At 37.0% G+C, this 22,850-nt stretch overlaps 2 protein-coding genes across 4 annotated transcripts in view; both read right to left on the bottom strand.

Moving 5' to 3' along the window:
- LOC106164856 (activated CDC42 kinase 1) overlaps nt 1-15,140 on the bottom strand; it is a 29,463-nt gene extending 14,323 nt beyond the window's left edge. Inside the window, exons 1-11 of one of the 3 annotated variants that reach the window (XM_086995192.1) lie at nt 14,980-15,140; nt 6,563-6,685; nt 5,941-6,070; nt 5,310-5,540; nt 4,807-4,959; nt 4,266-4,451; nt 3,958-4,049; nt 2,493-2,619; nt 1,955-2,098; nt 888-982; nt 441-535 (exon numbers count right to left, since the gene is read on the bottom strand). In XM_086995192.1, coding sequence (XP_086851318.1) covers nt 441-535; nt 888-982; nt 1,955-2,098; nt 2,493-2,619; nt 3,958-4,049; nt 4,266-4,451; nt 4,807-4,959; nt 5,310-5,540; nt 5,941-6,070; nt 6,563-6,669 — 1,360 coding nt within the window. In that variant the 5' untranslated portion in view covers nt 6,670-6,685; nt 14,980-15,140. Of the gene's footprint in view, nt 1-440; nt 536-887; nt 983-1,954; nt 2,099-2,492; nt 2,620-3,957; nt 4,050-4,265; nt 4,452-4,806; nt 4,960-5,309; nt 5,541-5,940; nt 6,071-6,562; nt 6,686-8,412; nt 8,550-12,753; nt 12,946-14,979 lie in introns of those variants that run through there. The other 2 variants (XM_086995190.1, XM_086995191.1) reach the window with 2 other exon arrangements.
- A 4,200-nt stretch (nt 15,141-19,340) lies between these two features.
- On the bottom strand, nt 19,341-21,577 carry LOC147759912 (uncharacterized). Its single transcript, XM_086996037.1, has one exon. It carries the CDS (start codon nt 21,570-21,572, stop codon nt 19,434-19,436), a length of 2,139 nt encoding a protein of 712 aa, XP_086852163.1. The 5' UTR covers nt 21,573-21,577; the 3' UTR covers nt 19,341-19,433.
- Between the last annotated feature and the right edge of the window lie 1,273 nt (nt 21,578-22,850).

Raw genomic sequence — 22,850 nt, 5'->3', positions numbered from 1 at the left:
GGCTTCCAAAACTGATGAGATTATGAATGATGCCACTCACTCTGGTAATGAACTCTTGAAATTTGTCCCAAGCAAATGTGGACTTTAAACTTTCAGAGGAAGCAAACAATTTTTAAAAAGCTTTTATCCAACCACTACATCTCTTTTTAATAGTAAAAGTTAATAATTTTAACAGTTACTCTTAACCTTTCCTTTTATTTCTGCCAGTATTGTTTTGTACTATTTTATTTTATTTGATTTTGATTTATCTATTTGATCTTTCTTAATCCCTAAGTTGGTAAAAGAGTTTTCATTTTATGTGTATTTTATAATATATATACAAAAATAAACTTTATTATTATTTCTAGTATTTTTATCATCATCATCATCATCATCATCATTATTATTATTATTATTATTACTGTTATTATTATTATTATTATCTGGACAAAGTTTCCTACCTGTCATCTTCCTCTGTGGGTCAACCAGTGCTCTGGGAAACTGACCAACTTCATGGGTTCTCTTGTTCTGTCCTTTCCAGTAATAACACTCAGCTCTGGAGAGAGGAGAGAAATTTCATTTTATATCTAATGATAAACTCAGAAAATTAAACAGACCAATATTTGGCTTTCTTTCAATTTTTATCCTTTCCAAATGTAAGGAAAAATAGAATGAAAAAAAAATACACTGCAAAGTTGCATAAAAGTTTATAAAAGATCAATTTAAACAGGTGTACCATATGCCTTCATCATTCCCTGAGAAAACAAACATTACTAGTTCAGTAGTAGTTCTTAAAATTTTTATCCCTCCCATATGTAAAGAAAAAGGAATGATGTAAAAAAAGAAAACAACACAGTTTTTTCAGGAAGGTGAACAAAGGACAAATTTTTCACAGATCTATCCCTCACCTGCCCTCTATCACTGTTAGGACATCCCCCTCCTCCGTGTGAAGTTTACCCTCCTCTGAGTATGCACTCATGGCACGCATCTCCATTGGGCGCGCCTGAAAAATAGAACAGTTTTCTTAATATACCGTACAAATATCCCATCACAATATCTTATCTGTATCAGGTTCCTGTGGATTACACATGAAGAAATTTGTTTTGGAAATATAAACAGAAGGCCTTTAAATGTAAATCCACCCTGCAAAAAAGCTACATTCTAATATATATATATACACACACACACTAAAACTATATATATATATATATATATATATATATATATATATATATATATATATATATATATATATATATATATATATATAATCATATAGAGTATTTTAATAGAGTGCGGAAAAGTAGGGTTTATAAGAACAGTAATATGCCTGGTCATTATATACTGAGACCATCATGAGGTACTGAAAACTAGAATCCTAACACAGTATTTTTCTGTAAGGACAGGGACCCTGCTTGAACCCTAAAGTGCTAAGTGCAGGGAGACAGCAGGTACTGTTTATTAAGTACTGGTATGTCCTCAGACAGGTCGAACCAACATCCTCCCACTCTAACCACAAGGCCATCTGGTCAGCAATTTAATATCCTTGAGTGCTTTTGAGGTGAATATATATATATATATATATATATATATCCTGTGACTTACCTCATATATGAAATCCTTGAGGGCTTCAAAGGTGGGTCTGTCCTGTGACTTACCTCATATATGAAATCCTTGAGGGCTTCAAAGGTGGGTCTGTCCTGTGACTTACCTCATATATGAAATCCTTGAGGGCCTCAAAGGTGGGTCTGTCCTGTGACTTACCTCACATATGAAATCCTTGAGGGCTTCAAAGGTAGGTCTGTCCTGTGACTTACCTCATATATGAAATCTTTGAGGGCCTCAAAGGTGGGTCTGTCCTGTGACTTACTTCACATATGAAATCCTTGAGGGCCTCAAAGGTAGGTCTGTCCCGTGACTTACCTCACATATGAAATCTTTGAGGGCTTCAAAGGTGGGTCTGTCTGTGACTTACCTCACATATGAAATCCTTGAGGGCCTCAAAGGTGGGTCTGTCCTGCGGCTTGTGTGACCAGCACTGTAGCATCAGTTGATAAAAGTCCATAGAACAGTGGTCTGGCTTCAGGAGACGCTCACCAAGCTCCACTTTCTGCAAAATCTGAAGAAAGAAAAATCACTTTTTGAATTGTACAGCCGTCTTTCAATGGGTCATTATGCTACTGCTGCCATCTATCATTAATTTTGTGCCATATTATGCTTTTTCATTTAAGGCACAGGGAGTGAAATAATTTTATCAAGTATAGCATTTTCAGTGGTCTGAATGATTGGAAAAGGTACGATATTATTGGGAATTTGGGTCACTGTAATGAAAGTTTTCATAATTCATTTTGATGTAGTATTCTGTGCCAATTATTTAACTAAATTCCATTTTTTATATCATATCTTATCATCAGTCACTTCTATATCTATCATCAATGGTCTACAGATGAAGTGCTCTCTCTCTCTCTCTTTCTCTCTCTCTCTCTCTCTCTCTCTCTCTCTCTCTCTCTCACCTGTGTTCCATTGTATCCCAGCCAGGGCTCCTCTCCATAGGAAAACATCTCCCACAGTGTCACTCCAAACATCCAGGTGTCACTGGCGTGGGAGAACTGGCGACACTTGAGAGATTCTGGGGCACACCTGTGACAATAAGACAAGAGTCTTCAGTTTAAAGTAACTCTTGTAAGAAATGCGTTTTTTCTTTCAATAAACTAAAGCTACCATTTTGCTACTAAAAAAGATATATTTGTGCAACAGGTTATTATATATTACATTCATTGATATTGCAGAGAAACTGCAATCACAATCACAATCTGTCACACCTAACACAATCACTTCAAATAACACCTAACACAATCACAATCTGTCACACCTAACACAATCACCTCAAATAACACCAAACACAATCACATCAAATAACACCCAAAGCAATCACTCTGTCACACCTAACACAATCACAATCTGTCACACCTAACACAATCACAATCTGTCACACCTAACACAATCACCTCAAATAACACCAAACACAATCACATCAAATAACACCCAAAGCAAGCACAGGCTTCAAACAACTGCGCATGTGCGAAAAGTGCGCTGTTTGAAATAAACAAGTTGGTGACAAAGACCGTCTGGCTGATTTTATTTCATTAGCTCTCTGGTGTCTTTTTGAAAATTTATATTAGAAATGTTCTATTGATTTTATGTTGTAAAAAGTAAATCCGTCGGAATTCCTTAGAAAAACATTTATTTTACCTTCATTTTAAGGGGATTCCCATTGTATTTATAGTGTTATATGTGGCCCCAATGGGGATTTTCACACCTCCCCTACTCTTGATTAGTAAAATTCTTCACCTGGAGGATTGTAAATTATATTGCAAAATACATTGAAAATCGTAGGAAGGTTAACTGCAGATAATGCTGCGAGGATATTCTTAACAGTGGGGGAACTCGGCCAATTTAAAATTTTTAACTTCGTTTTACGATTTTGGAGCGCCTGTTCTAATTTTTGAAAGCGAGGCAATGGAACCAAACAATGCGATACAATTTGTAATCTCGTAAAAATTGCTATTTTTATATAAAGGTTATAGCATGGAGTACATCGAAATGCGACTTGTTTATTATTATGATCTTAAATAATAATTAATATAAAACAAACGATATAATACGTTCGTAACGTTAGCCTATTTATTAGCTTAATTGATTTTTTTTTCGTATTTGGAGATTAAAAACACAAAAGTTGTCTGGTTTCATATCGAGGCACTACGTTTCGTTCGTGTGCTCCCAAAGCAATCACTCTGTCACACCTAACACAATCACAATCTGTCACACCTAACACAATCATTTTCCGTCACACCCAACACAATCACTTCAAATAACACCCAAAACAAGAACATCCCGGCACATCTTACACTGTCACTCCACATTTCATGTCACACACTCACTTCCTGTTACGTCTTACACAATGACAGCCAGACTCACCATGCAAATGGGACCTTCCTGTGTTCCGTCATCACATAGTGGTCTTCCTGACTGGGAAGAGCTCTCATCAAACCAAAATCTCCAATCTTAACCTAGAAATATAAAACGTACATGAAACACTAAATTATCAGCTGGTGTTTTTCAATGACATTATAATTTAGTATCAAAAATCTTCTGAACTGCCAAAGTCAAGCAAATTAGCTAAATTGTAATTACAAATACATCTTAACAAGCATCACCCTTGTTCTCAACCCTAAGCTGAGTGTCAGAAGTTTTAACTTTTTCAGAAGAGTGTTGTAAGATTTTACCTTCTCAGATGTAGCCAGCAGAACATTTCTGGCTGCCAGATCTCTGTGAATGAATCTCTTGCTTTCCAGGTACGCCATGCCAGTGGCTATCTGCAGAGCGTAGTCACACAGTGAGGAGATCAGATAACGGTGACCCTCCTGGCGGAGACGGTCGATTAGTGCACCAAGAGGAGCCAGCTCTGTGACCTGTAAAATTGTGGATTTGCTTCTAAAATTTAAATCTACAGAAAAAATCTAAATGGGAAATAAATATCTTGAGATTAGTAAATGCTACTTCACAAACAATTGGCAATCTTGGACAGGATAAATATGCAACTGTACTGTTTAAACTGTAGCATATATGTCAGACAGTTTTTCTACAGCTTTTGATAATTTGGTTAAAAGAACATGAAAATTGTTGACTACAAGACCAAGATGCTTTACTTATCTAACATGTGAAGCTGATCAGTATAACTTGCTATAAAAGTTCACCACAGTAATATCATTTGATCTTTGTAGTCTACAATCCTAGAGACATTAATTTTAGTACTAAAGCACTGACCATCATGAGGGGCGAGGTGAAGACAACCCCGTACAGGCGGATCAGGTTGGGGTGGTCCAGGGAGTGCATGGCGTTCACCTCCTTGGCAAAGTCTTCAAATGCTCCAGGAATGGCAAGGACATCATTCTTTAAGATCTTCACTGCCACTGGCACCTGAAAAGATAACAGACAACATGTTCATGTACAGATGAAATTATCTTTGTCTGGAGAAAGGGGTCATTTTAAACAAATGTGCCACATCCTGAAACAGACTTATGGTATATGGTTCACGAAAGGTGGATATTTAACCATACTGCATAGCTAAGCAACAAAGTTGGGGTTCCCAAACAAGCACACTCAATTTTATAAAGATGTTCTACTCCTGTAATTCTTTTCCCCAGTCCAACAACATATCCCATAACATGTTTTACTCACTTTGCTCCTGCTGAGGCACAGTGCTTTTTATTTTCATCTTTATTGTGTAGAAAAAACAGGAAGTAAGTGAATGCAATCCCGTTTATTACCTTACATCCAGATGGTGTTGTCCAATCCCCCTTCCTGACCAAACCAAAAGAACCATCCCCAAGCTTGCCGTAGAGACACAAGTCTTTGTCGTTGATCAAACAGGTCAGCGCCACGTCACTCAGGGAGTTGATGGAGCTGACAGAGGGCCGACTTTGGGAACCTGAGCGCTTGGTCAGAGTGGATATCGCTGTGGAAATTGAACTGGCTTTTTCTTTGGAGCCTGGAATAATCTGTAATGAGAAATGTTTATGTTTAGTAGGGAATGCATGTGACCAGGGATCAGAAATGAAAAAGGGGCCATGCTATCTTAATGTGAATTCATTGCAGAACGAATGACACAAATCATTGGGAATCATGTAAATGTTAGTGTAAACTTAATGAATTAAAGTCAGAGAAATTAAAATTTATCAACAAGGAAAAGAAGAGTTTCACAATTTCCACAGAGACTAAGTGTGAAGGTGTAAATATATCAAATATGAAAACCACACAAAGCAAACAAAGCATTTTTCTCCACTTAAAATGAAAACAAGATAATTTCTTATTTCAGTTTTAAATACATGACAACTATTATATTCCATTGCAGAAGAACTATGATATACAAATATATACTATACAAAGATAAGGACTTACCTTTTGGAAAATGCCTTTTTTGCTGGCATTTTTCTTCTTTTTGACGGCATCAAATAACCTGCGTATGCCAGGCTTTCCCATGCCGACTTTCTCCAAGTCTTCACTCTTGACATAGGCAAAGTGAGACAAGCTAAAGAAATAGTGTAAAACCATTTAAAAGCTGACAATGCAGCTACTAGAACATACTAAATCAAGTTTAACAGGGCAGTTCAATGGTTCAAAAGGACCCCCCCTTTTTGCAGGTAAAAGGTCCACTCTGGTTAAAAATTAACCTAGGTACACAGAGGTTTCAAGGAAAAAAGGTCTACTTTTTCAGAAAAAAGGAACCCCCCTTTTGAAATTGCTGGCTGTGGGCCTGTTCAAATAACTGCTTTTACTTCTGCACATTACAAGTTTGAAAGGTGTATCACATCTTGACTGTATTGATATGACAGATTAAATTGTGTTGGTGTAATAGATTCAACTGTGTTAGATGTGACAGGATGTGATTGGGTAGTGTGACTTCTGATTGTGTTAGATGTGACAGGCTGTGAATGTGCCAGGTGAGACAGTTCTGATTGTGTTAGATGTGACAGGGTGTGATTGTTCCAGGTGAGACAGCATGTTTTAAAAGTAAACCTACCGTGTGACCTGCAGGTCATCCCTCAACTTCACGTAGAACTGGTCAAGCTGGATCTCCTTCAGCAGGTCAAGGAGCCACTCTGGGCTATCCTCTGTACTGGTTGCCATGGCAACTAACTCGGCACTAGAAAAAACAAAATACAATTTTCTGATACATGTCTTAACCGCACAACTTACACTACAGTATAGTAATACTATAGTAAGTGTAACTGCAACACATGTAGTAGTGACAAGTGAGAGTAGTCAGTGAGATGTGTTCGTGTCACTCATGTATAAAGTTGAGATCCCGCCCTTATAGTTTTATGTTTTCATTAGTTTTTATCAGTTTCAGTTCAAATCAACTTAATTTAGTTTCTGTTCACATTTATTTATGCAGTAAAAACACATTATATTCTCCAAGACAGTTTCCGAGTTGTAAATGGTACGGTCACCGCAACAGTAAGGGATACACACAATGTGTATTAGACTTACCTCATCAAAACTATTGAGAAAATAGTTTTCTTTAAATTTTTTTCAAGTTCTAAATCTCTCACTTACACCAACACAAGTAAAGGTAGGCAGCCTCTAACTCTGCTACCAGATTGACTCAAAAACAAGAATTTTAATGAATCATAAGTCTGTGAACTTGTGAAGGCTTTTTGACATATTTGATAATTTGACGAATAAAGGAAAAATGAAGATTCCAGAAAAAAATAATTTTTGCTGCCCAAAGGTCTTAAGTCCTAAAAATAAACACTATGAACAATCAAATACAGGAACTTGCATTTTACTGTCTTTTTCTGCTATGAAATTAATTGCCTGTTCCAGATGCTCATTAGCCTGTCACCTAAACTGGCGAAAGGTTGGCAACATACGTGCTGCAGACACTTTTCCTTCCAACAAATGACATGTGTGACTCAAGCGTGAGTCACATGTATTATTTTTATTTTTCAAAAGACAAGTTTTGGGGTCAAAGTAATCTGTATAACACATTTGTGAGGACATATGGGGACAACTTGTATACCTAAAATCTAAATTATCTTTTGAGTTCAGATAAAAATGATAAGCTATGAAGATGGCTAATGAGCAGTAACTTTGTAAATAGGTTTGGTCGGTGAAAATTATTTTTGTTTTCTTTTAATATATATACCTGTTGCTTTTAAGTTAAAACTATAATGGTAGCTAAATTTCAGGGTCCATTATTTTTTTATTTTTTATTTAAAGCAAGTTGTAATGTTAAATCCACAACTTTAGATCTCAAAAAACAGCATCAAACATTTTTCAGGGGGCCCATTGTAAATTTTTCCTACTTAACCAAACCAGCTTCCATTGATTTTTTTTTCTATTACAAAAAAAAAAAAAAAAAAAAAAAAAATCAATTTCCTGACAATAAGATGGTGCTTATTAACCAATTTATCAATTTTATCTGACCTGAAAGATAAAAAAACTTTGTTAAGAGTTTAACACTCATCATCCATTCCTCAAATCACTAAAATGACCACAATAGTTTGGCTACGACCACATTTAGGACAGAGTATCCATCAGCATGTTGCAGACTTTTTAATGAGAAATTTTATCTTTATTATGTTACAGCTTTCACCACAGGAAAAGTCAAGTAGGAAGGAAGAGGAAACCAACTGTGGCATGTAGCTGATAATATGTCACTTTACCAACCAATATCAGCCAAGTATTATACATTAATTTTATTTAATGAGATCAAAGTGAACCACATCATGGAGTAAAGACTGCTATATGTGGCCAAGGGATGACAATGTCTGTAAATGTACGAAAATAGTATTAAGTGGTTAAGTGCAACTTACATCTGATACAAATGTACAATAAATAAATAAATAAATAAATAACAAGACTCACTCTCCAATTAGTACACCCAGTTCCATGATTTATCAAAAATATATCCTAATTCTTGCTGGTCATCTGTTGGAAAAATTTCAAGGTTTTCTTGGAAATGTACATACACATAGAGATCCGTCTCTTTCCTAGCAAAACACACTACCAGGAAGCTGATCTAGTAATCATTCCTAGAAATGTCGGAAGATCTATAGATCATGTAACTTGCTGCAGATCAAGACAATAATATAACCATACTTCGTGTTTTCGCATCTTTTTTTCTTCGTTACCGATGATAAATTTCCTTCTGCAAGCAAACTCTTCTGTTTCTCGGCTTAGTCCCTTGGGAGAACTATTGTTCACTTATCCTTGGTAAACATATGAAGGGAACAACGTACTAGTAATAACCGATGATGTGCAATCAATCTTCCACTGGATCCTAGCCTATGCTTCACTATATACTGTGGCACTTTTCAGCAGAGGTAGTTTCTAGAACAGTTTTTAAACGGATGCCCCAGATTCACTGACACGGAATATTTGAAAATAATCATAATGCAAACAAGACCCCTGTGCCAGCAGTTTGAGCATCACAATACCAGCATCTGTCCCTAACCGAGTGCCGCGTGGTGTTGTGCCGATAAGGGCCCATGTATCACTGATATCTACATCACGTACAGCACTGAGGAAAGAAAAGGGGTGGTCTCTGCTAAGGATAAACTCGGTCCTAGTTTTAAACTCAAAAGTCCTTTCAAACAAACGATCAAAGTATATATATGACACTGAATCAATAATGTAAAGTCCTTTGATATTTATACCATGTCAAATGAGAAATTAAACCCTGTTCATGGTTTTTAGTATGTTTGGTTAAAATATTGATTTATGGTCACGCGATCAAACTCCCCGTTTCATTTCTCCTCCACTTCAGTGCAAGCTGTTGATTACTCATTATCATAATAATTAAATCACCTCAAATTGCTTTATCTCGGGCTGTGGACAGGGAATTATTTACAGTAATAATAACAACATAAATGCAGAGTAAACAAGGTGAGGTGTATTGTAATGGACCAGGGTGCTTTTATTTAGAGCTAAATAAAGACATGAATTTATAACTGGACCAAGTGTGAACAGTTCTTGAGTGAATAGAAAAGTTGTTTGACCTTAGTTTCAATAATTTTAGCATCAATTCATGCTATGGCGTATTCATTTTCCCTTACAGATGGTATTTTTTACTTTCTTTATAATTATAATTGAGTGTGTGCTTCAAATTCTTCTTGAAAATCAAATCTTATCATCTCAAAACAAAGAGCTGGCAATATTTTTCTTTCAAGTACTTACAATCAAAATGCACAAAATGAATGCTCTGAACCTGGAAGTAGAAGATGCAAAATCACTTTCATTTCCTTGGCTTTATTTCAACAAAATAACCAATTGACACAATCTGAATATGAGTATGAATTTGAAAGTTATGAGAGACTACAAAGCTTCAGTACTCACAGAGTTGATGGTCCGATGCAATATATTTTTTTTTCATTTTTTTATCATTATTTCTTTTTTGTTACTACCACCAATATGAGTCTACAGTGGTGTTTATTTGGTATTCATGCATGCGCACGCACCCACACACACACACACACAAAACATGCTTACAAGTACAAGCTTTTCGTACAACAACATGTATTCAATAAGCCAGGGCATACACCAAGTTTATCTACTTTGGCACTGATATGATAAATTAGCTGAGGATTCCAATAAGTGCCTGTTTACATAACTGAAATATATCTCAAGGTAAAGAAGACAAAGTCCTTGTCAAATAAACCCTGGAATAAAAAAGGCAACACTTGGTATACTATCAAACATCTAAGTTGATACCCTGTTAAGAAACAATCAACCTTACAAAAATACAAATTGTAGTCCTAATAATTGAGAAGAGTAGTTACCAAGTACTGTAAGCAAAAGAGTTAAAAAATTAGAAGAAGAAAAAGTTGTCACCCCTTGTTCTAACAGCATTGATGTGCAAAATCAAATAAATAACCTTAAATGACTCCAAGGAAACTGTAACAAGTCAAAAAGAGCAATAAAACAAAACTAAGAAAAATACAATTGCCATTTACTAAGGGTGTAAGGGTGTGGGTAAGGGTTGAAAATGAGGGGCAACAAGTCCAATGCAGACAAGACCTACCCTAATGACTACAGTGACAGATGACAGCCAAGCAAGGGCCTCTTTGATGTGTGATGTCATCACAGATGTAACAAGTCTAACTGCAGTGCTGTTCACACCCAACTAATTTGTAATTAAAGTCAGCATATTAATGTCAACCTCAATGCAATTTGAACAGTAACAGCCCTGACTAGACTTTCAAATGGTCAGCAAATGCTGAATGATGTTTTGCCTACTTATCATCAATTTTGGTTAGAAAAATGGCTACTAATAACACACATTGGAACTGGATCTCGTTTTATTAATCTTTCAAACTGATTATTCATTGCTTGTTTCTATTCTATATCATAAACAGTCTTATGGTTTTACATTATTAGATACACGGATCTGAAATGTACCATATAAGAAATAAATTATATACCAAACAATTTCCTTCACTTCCATTTTCTACCTTTTTTTAATGCAAACGATTCACTTGCAGATGATTCATTATTTCATGCAGAACTATGTACATTTTGAATTATCATGACATACCAGCCTTTGGTAATAGCCATATATCCTTAATGTACTAATTCTAGTTTTATGCTGTCTGCCATTAATCAGACATAACCAGATAAGGTGACTGGTCACATGACTAGACAAAATTACTTCCTTCGTCTGACAGCATGACGAATATCAGGGGATTTGTGAATCCATATACCCCATCACATAACATGAGTAATATACAGTTCACCATTTCCTAAACTTTAAAGCATCTTTGTGATCTTCCGGTTACATGAAATTGAAAGTCAGCACAAACATATGGAAAACGTTTGTATTACTTAAAAAAATACATTTTCTGCTGCAAATTATTAAATATTTATGGAGTGCTTTCTAGTACTGGGAGCTAGATATGAAATGCTATGAACAATATATTATATGCAAATAATTGAAAAAAGAGTTTTGTTTTACTGCCACTCAGCGACTGTGTTATGTAACCAACCAAAGTGAAGAAAACAACACTTCTAAACAAAAGGCAGTTCTAAACAAGACAGAGAGAAGCTTCATTCCTAAAATCTATTTCTGATATCAACAATCAAACTTGTCCTCAAACACCTACAATAACCATCATTTCCTTGGTAAAATTTAACAGAGAACTGCCTTTTTTGTGGTTTCCTTAATAAATCAACACCACATGTTGTTAAAAATACTAGAGAGTTTTGACCATACAGAGTAATTTTTCAGTGTGATCATAGTGACATACTAGTACATGTTTTTACTTCTTCTGCTTGTGGCAGAATTCCATTACTAAGTATGTAAAACAAGTACTAGTACAGTAGTCTTCGGGAATAACACTTAGTCAAAGGAAATGACAATGACCTGGCAAATAGCTATAACTATAAGTGTTAAAATTAATGCAATTTAAAAACACCTCTATTTTTTAACAGGAAATAATTAAACATTGTGGGCTGCCTTCTTGACTGAGTAAACATGTTAAAACAGCCTAAAGCTATCCTTTTTTTTTCAAAGGAAATAGTTTCCAAATGACCTCAGTAGCCATTTAACCTCCCCCCCCTCCTCCTGCCCCTCTTCGTCTTTTAATTTTTGCAAGCTTACAATTAAAATTACACTTCAGTTATATGCGAGTGCATACTCAAATACAAACAGTGGTGCCCTCAATTGGCAGACAAAGATACTACTAGTACTCATATCAGGGCTGCTGACAGTGAAAAGAACAGGACGGGGAATAAGAGAGGAGACCAATCACCTTGTATCACTGGTAATCTTAGGAAGAAAGACCAGGGAGCATCAGCATTTTGTAAGATTTTACTTCCAACTTCAGTAAGAACGTACACACTTAACTGGGCCGCTCCATCACAATGTACCACCACATAAATATCTCCTCTACCATTCATTGAACTAACGGATGGATTACATCTTATGGGGACTTAACTACCACACATCTACTTCCTGTGGTTTGAAATGAACAGGTTATAATCGAAACTGTTATGAATGTGTGGTTCTCTCAGCCCCAATGTAGAATGTGTCACAATGATTTAGCATTTGGCTGTAACGATGACCCCGAATGAGTAATATATAGCAAAAAAGTTTGTATCACTGCTAAACCTTTCTTTGTAAATATGTCTATTCAACCATCTCTACTAGTTAGTAGCCAGTGATTTAAAGCATACTGCAGATCTAGGTGCTAAGGTCTGGTACAAACCTACCCCTCATCCACAGATACTCTACAGTTCACCTCTCCCATCTCATCCACACCTCCCTCCTCAGCACCCTCCCCCTTTTCCTCCTCCTCCTCCTCATCTTGAAGAGGCTGCTGAGAGAATGTCATCCCCATGGTGAAGATAAAGATCTGCTAATACGACTCTTACACGGCAAACACAGACATCTCTCTACTGAATAACACTCTCCCTACACTGAACCCTACACCAAGGTACTAGTAAGCACTACTTCATGGGTGCATCTTGTTGGCTACAGGGTGCGAAAAAAATCCTGGCCATTCCTTGTAGTTTTACCTGCTTTTATGGTATATCAAAAATTGCCACAAAACATTCGGATAAAACAGATGTTGTATCCATGATGGTAATTTAGTCATAACCGCTAAAGAATATGGATGAAGAAGTACACTGCTAATATCTTTTAAGAAGGATAGCCTGGTCGGACTTTTATCGCAAACATTTGGCTCACCAGGTAGTATCTTAATCTTGGTAAAGAAAGCTGGGCAGAGAGCCAGGCTACAGACAAGTACTGCATCATCTGCTGGTCAGGTTTATGTTTAAATACATCTGGCTCCAGAATTTCCTGTTCCTTAATCTGAGGACACCCCGAGAATCAAAAACCTCAGTGGCAGGGCCACTGATTTTTCAAGATTTTTTACCATACTAGTATATTCACATATATATCTCTGGCTGTTTACAATTCTCTACTGTGAGAGCCACAAATTAATATTACTGTATGGTACAGAATGGTCTAAATATCATTTTTCAAGTTAAAGACATTTTTTCTTCCGTGTCCAATTAGAAGTTCAGCATGAAATTTAATTTGTCACTCAGTATACAGTCTAGAATTAGAGTGCAAGTGACAAGGTAAGGACTTAAATCATCAATATACATTGAACTGATATCACACAATTGTTCACATATTTTACTATAACATGTATTTTATTTTCATCTAAAATGTTTGTTTTTTTTTTTTTTTTTTTGTGTGTGTGTGTGTGTGTGTGTGTGTGTGTGTGTGTGTGTGCCTGCATGTAAAGCCTGCAAGTTGTTACTGCTGCTACTTAATTTTTACCACAGTATGACTGAACAGTACAAATCAATACTATTTAATACATTTTCATATATAAGAAATAATCAAATTAATAACAAGATGTATAAGAAATAGATATGCCCCCATATATACTATCAAACCCTCCACCATGTTTCAGTAAATCCAAATAAACCTTATTTCACTCTTAGGTACATACAAGTACCTTCTTCTCTTAAAGTTCATAATTTAAGGCAGACAGAATTAGGGACCGTTCACATGGAAAGTCTATTTTCTAAAAATCTATTTTCTATTCGCGGTATCTTGTGATCACGGTCTGTGCCCTGAATATCCCGCGGCGTAATTACTGGCAGCACGAGCCAGTTACTTCCGTGATCACAAGATACCGCGAATAGAAAATAGAGTTTTAGAAAACAGACTTTCCATGTGAACGGTCCCTTAAACTCAAACATTTGGTGTAGTATTTTGAAATATGGTATACAATTTCTGGTTCACTGGGTCAACAAGTGCATTACCTGGAAGTGCCTAATTTTTTTGCCAGTTAAAAGCTATAGTCATATGTCTGAGTAGCACTACTGAGAAGATTTATGCAGCATATGCTAAGATTTTGCCCTTTTAAATCAATGACTGTCATGACTCTTCTAAACCTTCAAAACTAGTATGCCATTAATGGGCAATAAAAATCCTTGAGAAATTATAGTGACTCATTCTTATAATCATAATGAGCTTGCTAAATCAACAGTCTGTGAGTCCTTATTCAGGATAATTTATCCATAGCTGCATATTTTGGACAGTCTTTTCAAATCAAACTTGCTGGTCTTTCTTAGGGTGGGGAAAAATAAGGTAATAACAGAAAGACGGAGGGGGTCCTGAAGCCCCATTTCTATTAGTATAAAACAGGATATATTATAACTATTAAAACCTGGTAACTTATTAATTTATGATATGGATTGCTTCAACACTATGAGTAATTATCCGATGCTAATTTCTAATACCCAGACACCATGTGTGGGTGCGTGTGTGTGTGTGTGTGTGCTTGTGACTCACTGAGAGAGAGAGAGAGAGAGAGAGAGAGAGAGAGAGAGAGAGAGAGAGAGAGAGAGAGAGAGAGAGAGAGCCTGCTAACCGACAAATAACTGATACAACAGCCCGTTTGTCTTTTAACTTACCTACAACGCAATCCAGAGACTCATTAAAGAGCAGTGGGTGTGCAAATCGGGGATTCCCATAAGATCAACGGACACCAGCCCGTACTTCCATGTTTATTTTTGATTTCTCGTAAAATCTCGCGATACTTCATCCAAGCTAATTCACAACCAGGAAGTGGCATTAGTGGCATACATCTTCTAAATGGTTTCACTGGAGCTCACCTCTTTACTATCAGATTGAGAATGTTCCTGGAAATAACGGTGTCGTGTTGATAGGAAGGAGGCCAGTTTGTAAGAAAATGGACCTTAGTATATTGTTAATTAGTACCTTCTCACCCTGCGTACCGCTCGGATCGCATGTAGGCCTACATGTACTGTTAACCCATTGTAGCCCTCGTCATCAAAACAAACGGCAGCCATACTGGAGGGAGACCAGAATCGTCTGCTGCGCATGATCATGTCTACATGTACAATTTAGTATTTTATTTCTGTGTTTCCTTTGATATTAAACCGAGTAAAATGATGAATTACTGCAGGGTATATGATAGAGAGAAGATAACTAATTTAACAAGCGTTCACAGACTGCCTGCAGTGGTAACAATCCAAGGTGTAGGGACGAAAATCGTAAACAGAGGAGAGACCGAGGAGTGGCTTTGAATCAAGACTCATCGGACAAGTAAAGGATAAAACTAATTTATTTTACAGCAAAGAATGAAGACCCAGCTGTGCAGCCTTTACCATAAAAGAAAAAAAAGTAGAAAACCAAAGACCGAGGGGTATAAGTTTGGAGCGCACGTACACTGCATGTTACTAGTGCCCAAAAAGTTTGGGTGGAGAGTGTGTTGTAAAAACGTGTGGAAATACCCTGGCAAGGTTTCGACTTACATTATAAAGGCTCTCTTCATTGGCTTGGGTGTAATTTGTTATCAGTTATGGTGCTCTTCTGATTTTATCTGCTGTCATCTACCTCTTTAATACCTGGTTAGCATTATTGTCAATTAGTGTCAAGGCTACAGTACAATGTACATTTGTACACAGCTCAGCTGGCCCAATTAATTCAATTACCTGTGTCATGTGTATTTGGAAGTTATAGTGGCTTGATTTTAGATTTGGTGTAGTGTTAAGAGTAAATCTGTTTTGTAAGTATATATATTCTAGCTCAGGTATCTTTTAATTGAAATATAACTTAATGAAATGAATTTGAAAAATGTTAAATTCTGTGTTTTCCTACTGTATTTCAAGTTACAATATGAATAAAAATAACTATTGTTACCTTTTTTGTTAATTTACATTTAGGAAATTGATCTGGCATTTTCCCACCAAGCCACACTGAATGATTGGGTGCAAAAGAATATTCTTATATCTTTGTGACCAGCTGAAGAGACAGGATCTGAACATCAGGAGAGTGAAATTCAGTACATGACAAGAGTTATTTAATTGGATTTGTTTGTTTATTTAATTGTTCATTTGTCGTTTTAAAGTTATCCTGATAGCTTGCATACAACAAGGATAGGTATTCTATTTATTTAAAATTGTGAGCAGAAGCACAAGAAGAAATGAAAAGACTTTTTCTTTCTCATATTTTTAAAGGCAAAATGGAAAAGTTTGCAGGAAATATAATACTTTGTATGCTGCACTTCTCACAGATGGTCTTATATGCAGAAACAGATGGCTGTCCTGTATCAAGAAAAGATTTAGCTCTTCTAGGTTGTGCATTTTTTAAAATTTTGACCACCAGTTGTGGAATTCTCCTAAATGAAATTACAAACTGCTTAGTAACACCATCTAAGGACTTATATGAACACACCTACACACAATTATTGCACACAGCACATATCAATTGTGAGTCTTCAATCAAGCATTTCTCTAGACTTAGATAAAAATATACCAAACAGGTTTCTCAGATTATGGTGACTCGATTTGACTTAATATGCTCATGTACATGTTGCATTGCATCATTAAAAGTATGAAAATGTTTTTCATGTCAATGTTATCAACCGAAAGGAAAGGGACCCTGATAATCTGTCATTGAATTGTGCAACAATGTCAACAATGTTTTGCATTTTATGTTAACTTTTATTTATACAAAAAGATGCATTTTCCTATATTTTTAATCAAATGAAGATCAATTCATGAACTGACTTGTTGTTATGCTACATTGGATATCATAAATTAATAAGTTTGAAAAATGCCTTGCTTCTGTGAATGTCTGGACTAATAATAAAATGTTGCTAATGTGAATGGTTGAATTCATAATAAAATGTTGAAATCTCAAACAACAGCCATGTTACATGTACTTCCTAATGAACCAAAATGAAGTACAAGAATGCTGAAATAATTTCTGACAGCTTCATGATGTTCAGTTAAATCATATCTGACAGCAATATTTCTTGTTATAAGACAACCCTGCATACTGTCTTCTTTGAGTCCTAAAGGGTCGATCCCAATGGTCAGCTCAAATTTCTCCTTACATCTATCCTTTATATAGAAAGTTGCTTCTATGAAAGGTTGAACTTATGATTACACATTAAACTCTCTAAAACTATAACTGTTATTATCCAGTGAACAAGAAAAATGAAGTACAAGATAACTGAACTAGCTTCTGACAATTCCACGATGTTGGGATAAGTCAGGATTTCTTGTCTTTGGACTGTCCTGAGTTTATATGGGTCGATCCCGCTGATCAGCTGCAGTTTTCACATGTATATACACTCTTCCTTTTGGTGTACTTGATCGCGATATGCATTTTAGTTTATTTTATTTGGTTTACCTATATTTACGCTACTAATCCCCGTCGTTCTTTCCCTCCAGTATGGCTGCTGGACTAGTGTTACGGAGCAAATATGACGTCACTGTAATGGGTTAGTAGGCCGAGTACGGACTACGGTGCGAGTAGAGCCTCTCTCAGGAAATCTCGTCCCACGCACGTCTGTCACCTTAATTGGTTAAAAAAATATTTTGAAGCGAATGTTGCAAAGTCATCATATACATATAGCCCCCCCCCCCCCATTAACTGGATAATTTAACCCAAACATTGAAACACCAACAGAGAGCGGCTTTGCATCCGCGCACCCCCCCCCCCCCCTTAAAATAATCCTGGATCCGCCCCTGCTGCAGCACATAGTAAAAGAACGTGTATGCTAGGATTTTGTTTATAAACTGTAGTTCAGCAATCACATTGCTGTGCAAAAAACTTACATGTAAACCTTTTTAGTGATGGTGTCCATTTTTACTGGATATTTAAATTCCCCGAAGCCGTTGTAAGAATTGTGCTTGCATCAAAAAGAAAAAGGAAAACTTTTTTTGGAAAAAAAGCGCAAGAAAAAAATTCGATATACAAATACATATATACACAAATCATTTTGAATGCGATCCAGTTCTCGATAGTCAGCTTCCTTTGATAATGTAAGAGACATGATAGGACAACACGATAGGCGCGTAGTAAACACATTTAAACGTTAGGTGGGGATGAAAGATTTCACGACATAGGGGGGTGGGAGGAAGGGCAAAAATGTATTCTTGTTGTCAGGCATGGGCTGATTATGATCTTGGCTGCGACGTAGTGTTTTCATTTCATGTAATAATTACTCTAAAATAAGCATCTTTAATTAAAGACTATTTTATATTAAAACGTTGCTGTATTGCAACATAATAATAATAATAATAATAATAATAGTTTATTCAGTAAAATTGCAACCAGAAGTTGAACGTTGTGATTGAAACTCGTGGACTGTTGCAATGGGTTGCTCTAATTGGCTATGACCCAATAAAATGTACATTAATTTTCTCTTTTAATATACTGGCAAAAAAATTCAAAACAGCGCCGTGTCAAGCCACACATTTCAAATAAGAAGCTTTATTCTTTGTAACTATACATCCACATGGGTAGATGAAAATGTTTACTATTCAGAAATGATAAAATAAAATTAAGACAATTAATTCTGGGATAATAAATATTAATAGGTTATTTCTTGTAAACCTTGTCAGTGACGCCCCTTTCAAATGGCGCCCGGGACAGCTGGTGTGATCTTCCCTATTTGAAACAGCTCTGTAGCAGACAAATTACAGTTCTGCTTATTTTCTAGAAAACAGTTTAAACATAGAATAATAGCATGCTTTCACGGTGTCTAATATAGTACATTAAGCTATAGACAAAACTTCCTGTGAACTGATCTTGTTTTTTTTTTTTTTTTTTTTTTTTTTAATTCTGGGATTTCAATTGTCCCTCAAAGTATAGGCTCTGTTAGCTGTTTTCGCCACAGTTTCAGATAGGCTTTGGGCTTTCAATATTATCCGTGCAATTACTCTCAAATTATACATGTATTATATATACATATACAGTATGTTGTACATACTGTATATGTATATATACAGTATGTTGTACATGCACTTTAATTCTTCGACGTTGCGTTGCTCCTTTTTGACGAGGCGGGGAGCACGGGGTACTATAGAGCCCGTAGCATGGTGGCTTGTTTTCAATCTGACTTTTTCCTCAAATCTTCCAATACTCTCTTGGTGCACACTGTAGATAAAAAGATGTATGCACCGTCCAATGTGGCTGTGACAATAAATATATACCAAAACACAGTGAACATTGTAGGGTCACTCATCAAACTAGCAATAAAACCAAAAACCCAATGTGCTCCCATCAATGTAAACAACTTCACGTAGATGAAAAAGGGGTGGTTTTTATTTGTAGATGAATTCAGTTCTTTGGCGTTGTTCATGGCGCCATGAATTGCTCGGGAGGCTATCGTAAAAAGTATCAGATTCACAAGGATAATCAAGCCGACTGGGGCCACCATGAATATAATAAGAGGGTATTTCTCGGAAATCCAGCAAATTCCTGACTCGTAATTCGCTTGGAAGTCTTCGTTGATGTCGACAAAATCCAAAATTAGACACATCGCCACAATCAACCCGGAGCAAAGTGAGGTGTAGATACAGTACGCAAGGAACCGTTTTTTCGACCCTCCAGATCGGTCAGAAGTCAGTGACGATTTCGTGCCAAAAGTCCGCGTCATGTCGACTGCAATGGCGTTCATCCAGAAAAAAGAACAAAGTACGCTCCAATGAAACAATACAGCAATAACTTGGCATCCGACTTCGTTGCCAAGAAAAAATGGTCTCATTAGGAAGAGGGCTTTCGATATGAAGAGGACTAAAACGAGGCAAAATTGAAGTCTCCCTGGAAACGTGCGAAAGACGGCAACACATGGCTGTAAGACAATCCGTATAAGCATACATAAACAAGATATGGCTAAGCATGTCACCGTTATGATTCCTTCAGAAGCGGACAGATTGCTATTTATTTGGTTGACGTATGGATTAGAAGAGTTTCCCGTAGAATCATTAACCTCATGTCTTCTGAATAACGACTCCAGGGTATCAGCGCATACCCATACCTGATTATCCCACATTTGATAATCCTTTCTGTCTATTACGGTATTTGCGACATGAACTGAAATAGACCCATTCTCCAAAATGTCATAGTCAGAAGCATTAAGGCCAATACGAGAGCAGTCGCTTACCCCAGAGTGAAAGGGGCTGAAGGTGTATGTGTTACCAATATATTTAAATGTTTTGTTTGTGTTGTTATTGTATTCAGCATCTATCACGTCAATGACCTGAACAAGCACAAGCATGATGGTGGCATTAAGTTGGTTTTGATCAACGTGCATATCATTTGTTTTCAGTAAAAATTGGGTTTTCATGTTGACAGTTCTTGGATTTACAGTGTCGTTATGCCAGTAATTCGTTACAACTTCTCCATGTACTGGAAATGCTTTCTCAAAGAACGTCGTCAGTGCCTGGGCTATGTCCGTCTTCTGTTCTTTAAAAGGAGGTGGTCCCTCGAGGTCGTCAGTGCCCGAAGGAACCGTCTCGTTTGGGTCTTTAGTAATCCATATCGTCTTGATTGTAACGTCACTAAGAGGGTGTCTGTACACGCAGACGCCATCCAGCAACATGGAATCTCTTGAGCATTGAATTGGTTTACACGACTGGTCAAGGACATAGCAATTTGACAGCGTTTCCTTGATAAATGCCTTCTCTTCTTTCTGTGACGCTTTGACACGAGTGCGAAGGCCACCGAGGCTGTTGAAATCCATAAGAAACCGAAAAGAGAAAAAAGAAATATCCGTGCCCGAAATATCCAAGCGAGGATCGTCTCCATCACAAAATTGGCCAAACAGATCCTCAAAGTTACACATACCGCAGAATTCGTTTTTATACCGTTTATAATCTTTTTGACCTGCGACGTATAATTGGTAACGATGGCATTTGCGGACCAATTTTTCATTGGTGCAGTTTTTCGGGCACTCCCCGACGGCATATTTACACAGACGATACGGACTCCAGGCCGGAGGCACGATGGCCTGCTTGCACTGGTCGCTGTTCTCTAGCTCAGTGATGGGGTTTGAAGAATTTTCGAGGTAAACAGGTAGAGAACAGTTGAATTGCAGCTCCCAGAATATGAAGTCGCCTATCCCGTTGCAAACGGCGCAAAAAGCATTTCGGTAATGGACTCCGATCCTTCTGTCAGTTACGGGCAAGATATATTTTACATCAAGATAAAGGGGATTGCCCTCTTTCTCGCAGCCATTGGTAACCATCTGAGATGTCCAGCTGGTGGGGCATTTCCCAATGACAAGCACATCATCCTTTATTTCGTTCTCTGTTGAGTGAAAAGGATACTTCATCATCTCGCAGATGGTTCCCGAATGGTAATCGGCAATCATGTTCAGCGTTGGTTTCACGGCCGAATACTTCGCCTTTTCATCCGGGCATTTGCTATCCACATCCGGACAACAGTCGCCGTAGAAATTACACATGTAATCGCAAGAGCACCACTTTGGGCGTTGGTCTTCCCATCGACTGCTGACTATACCACAGTGGTCTTCGCACGTCATGTTATGGACGTAATCGTATGGTTGTGCACATCGGGCCGCGGTTTCGAAGCGCGGATTTGGTGGCTCGCGGTCTGGCCCTCCGCAGAGAAAGATCATTGTGGCCGGCACTGTGTGGGCTATGGGCGGTGTTGGAGGGAAGTCGAAGATAAAACGAGGTAACAAAACATGCGGTGGGGGTGTCTTCGGAATCACTTCGATGACTGAGAACGTGCTTCCGTTATATCCCTCTGTTGCTGTTGTAGTTGTTGTTGTTGTTGCAGCAGTTGTTGCTGCTGCTGTTGTTGACGTCGCCAAAAGTCCAAGTCCATCCCGAATACAGCAAATGAAGTACAAGCTCAGTACGAAATAGCCCGCAGTTCTGTAGTCTGGCCTAGTGTTATGGGTACAAGCCATAGTGCTGAAATGAATGAACGTGCAGTGAAGTACGATCCATTATAAGGATAATGTCCTTATTAATATTAATATCATTGACAGTAAGCATTATTCAAACATTGAGTCCCTGCCCCATTAGTGTCGATTAAATATCGATCGACTTTTTTTGCAAATACCTTATCAATGATTAAAGCATACATTTAAGGATATTGTCATCGTTCTCCCAAAACTCTTTATGTACTGCTTTACATACATTCTTTTGGGTGATAAATAAATCTTTAGTGTTCAATGACTAAATTAATTAACATTTACACATGTCATCTTACGAGTGACGTTAAAATTGCGATTTTTGGGTAAAAACTGAAAAAACCGGTTTTTCAAATTTCTCTTTTACCTGAGCACCCATACCGTTTCAACGCCGATTTAATAACACCATTTAGTACTCCAAAACCTAGCCAGCGATTTTTTAAAAAGGCGTAGTTCAGATTTTGTCGTTGATAAAACAAAATAATACATTTGTTTAATGGAAATTTGTAATTAGGGGGCTCATAACTCCATAATGAAAACATTTAAACCAAAATGACGACACGGAATTGTAGCCTACACATT

Source organism: Lingula anatina, chromosome 9, assembly GCF_051362555.1.
Source record: "Lingula anatina isolate TDL-2025a chromosome 9, LinAna3.0, whole genome shotgun sequence".
NCBI lineage: Eukaryota > Metazoa > Brachiopoda > Lingulata > Lingulida > Lingulidae > Lingula > Lingula anatina.
Note: the sequence above shows the minus strand (reverse complement) of the source record. Positions and strands in the feature narration are given on the sequence as shown.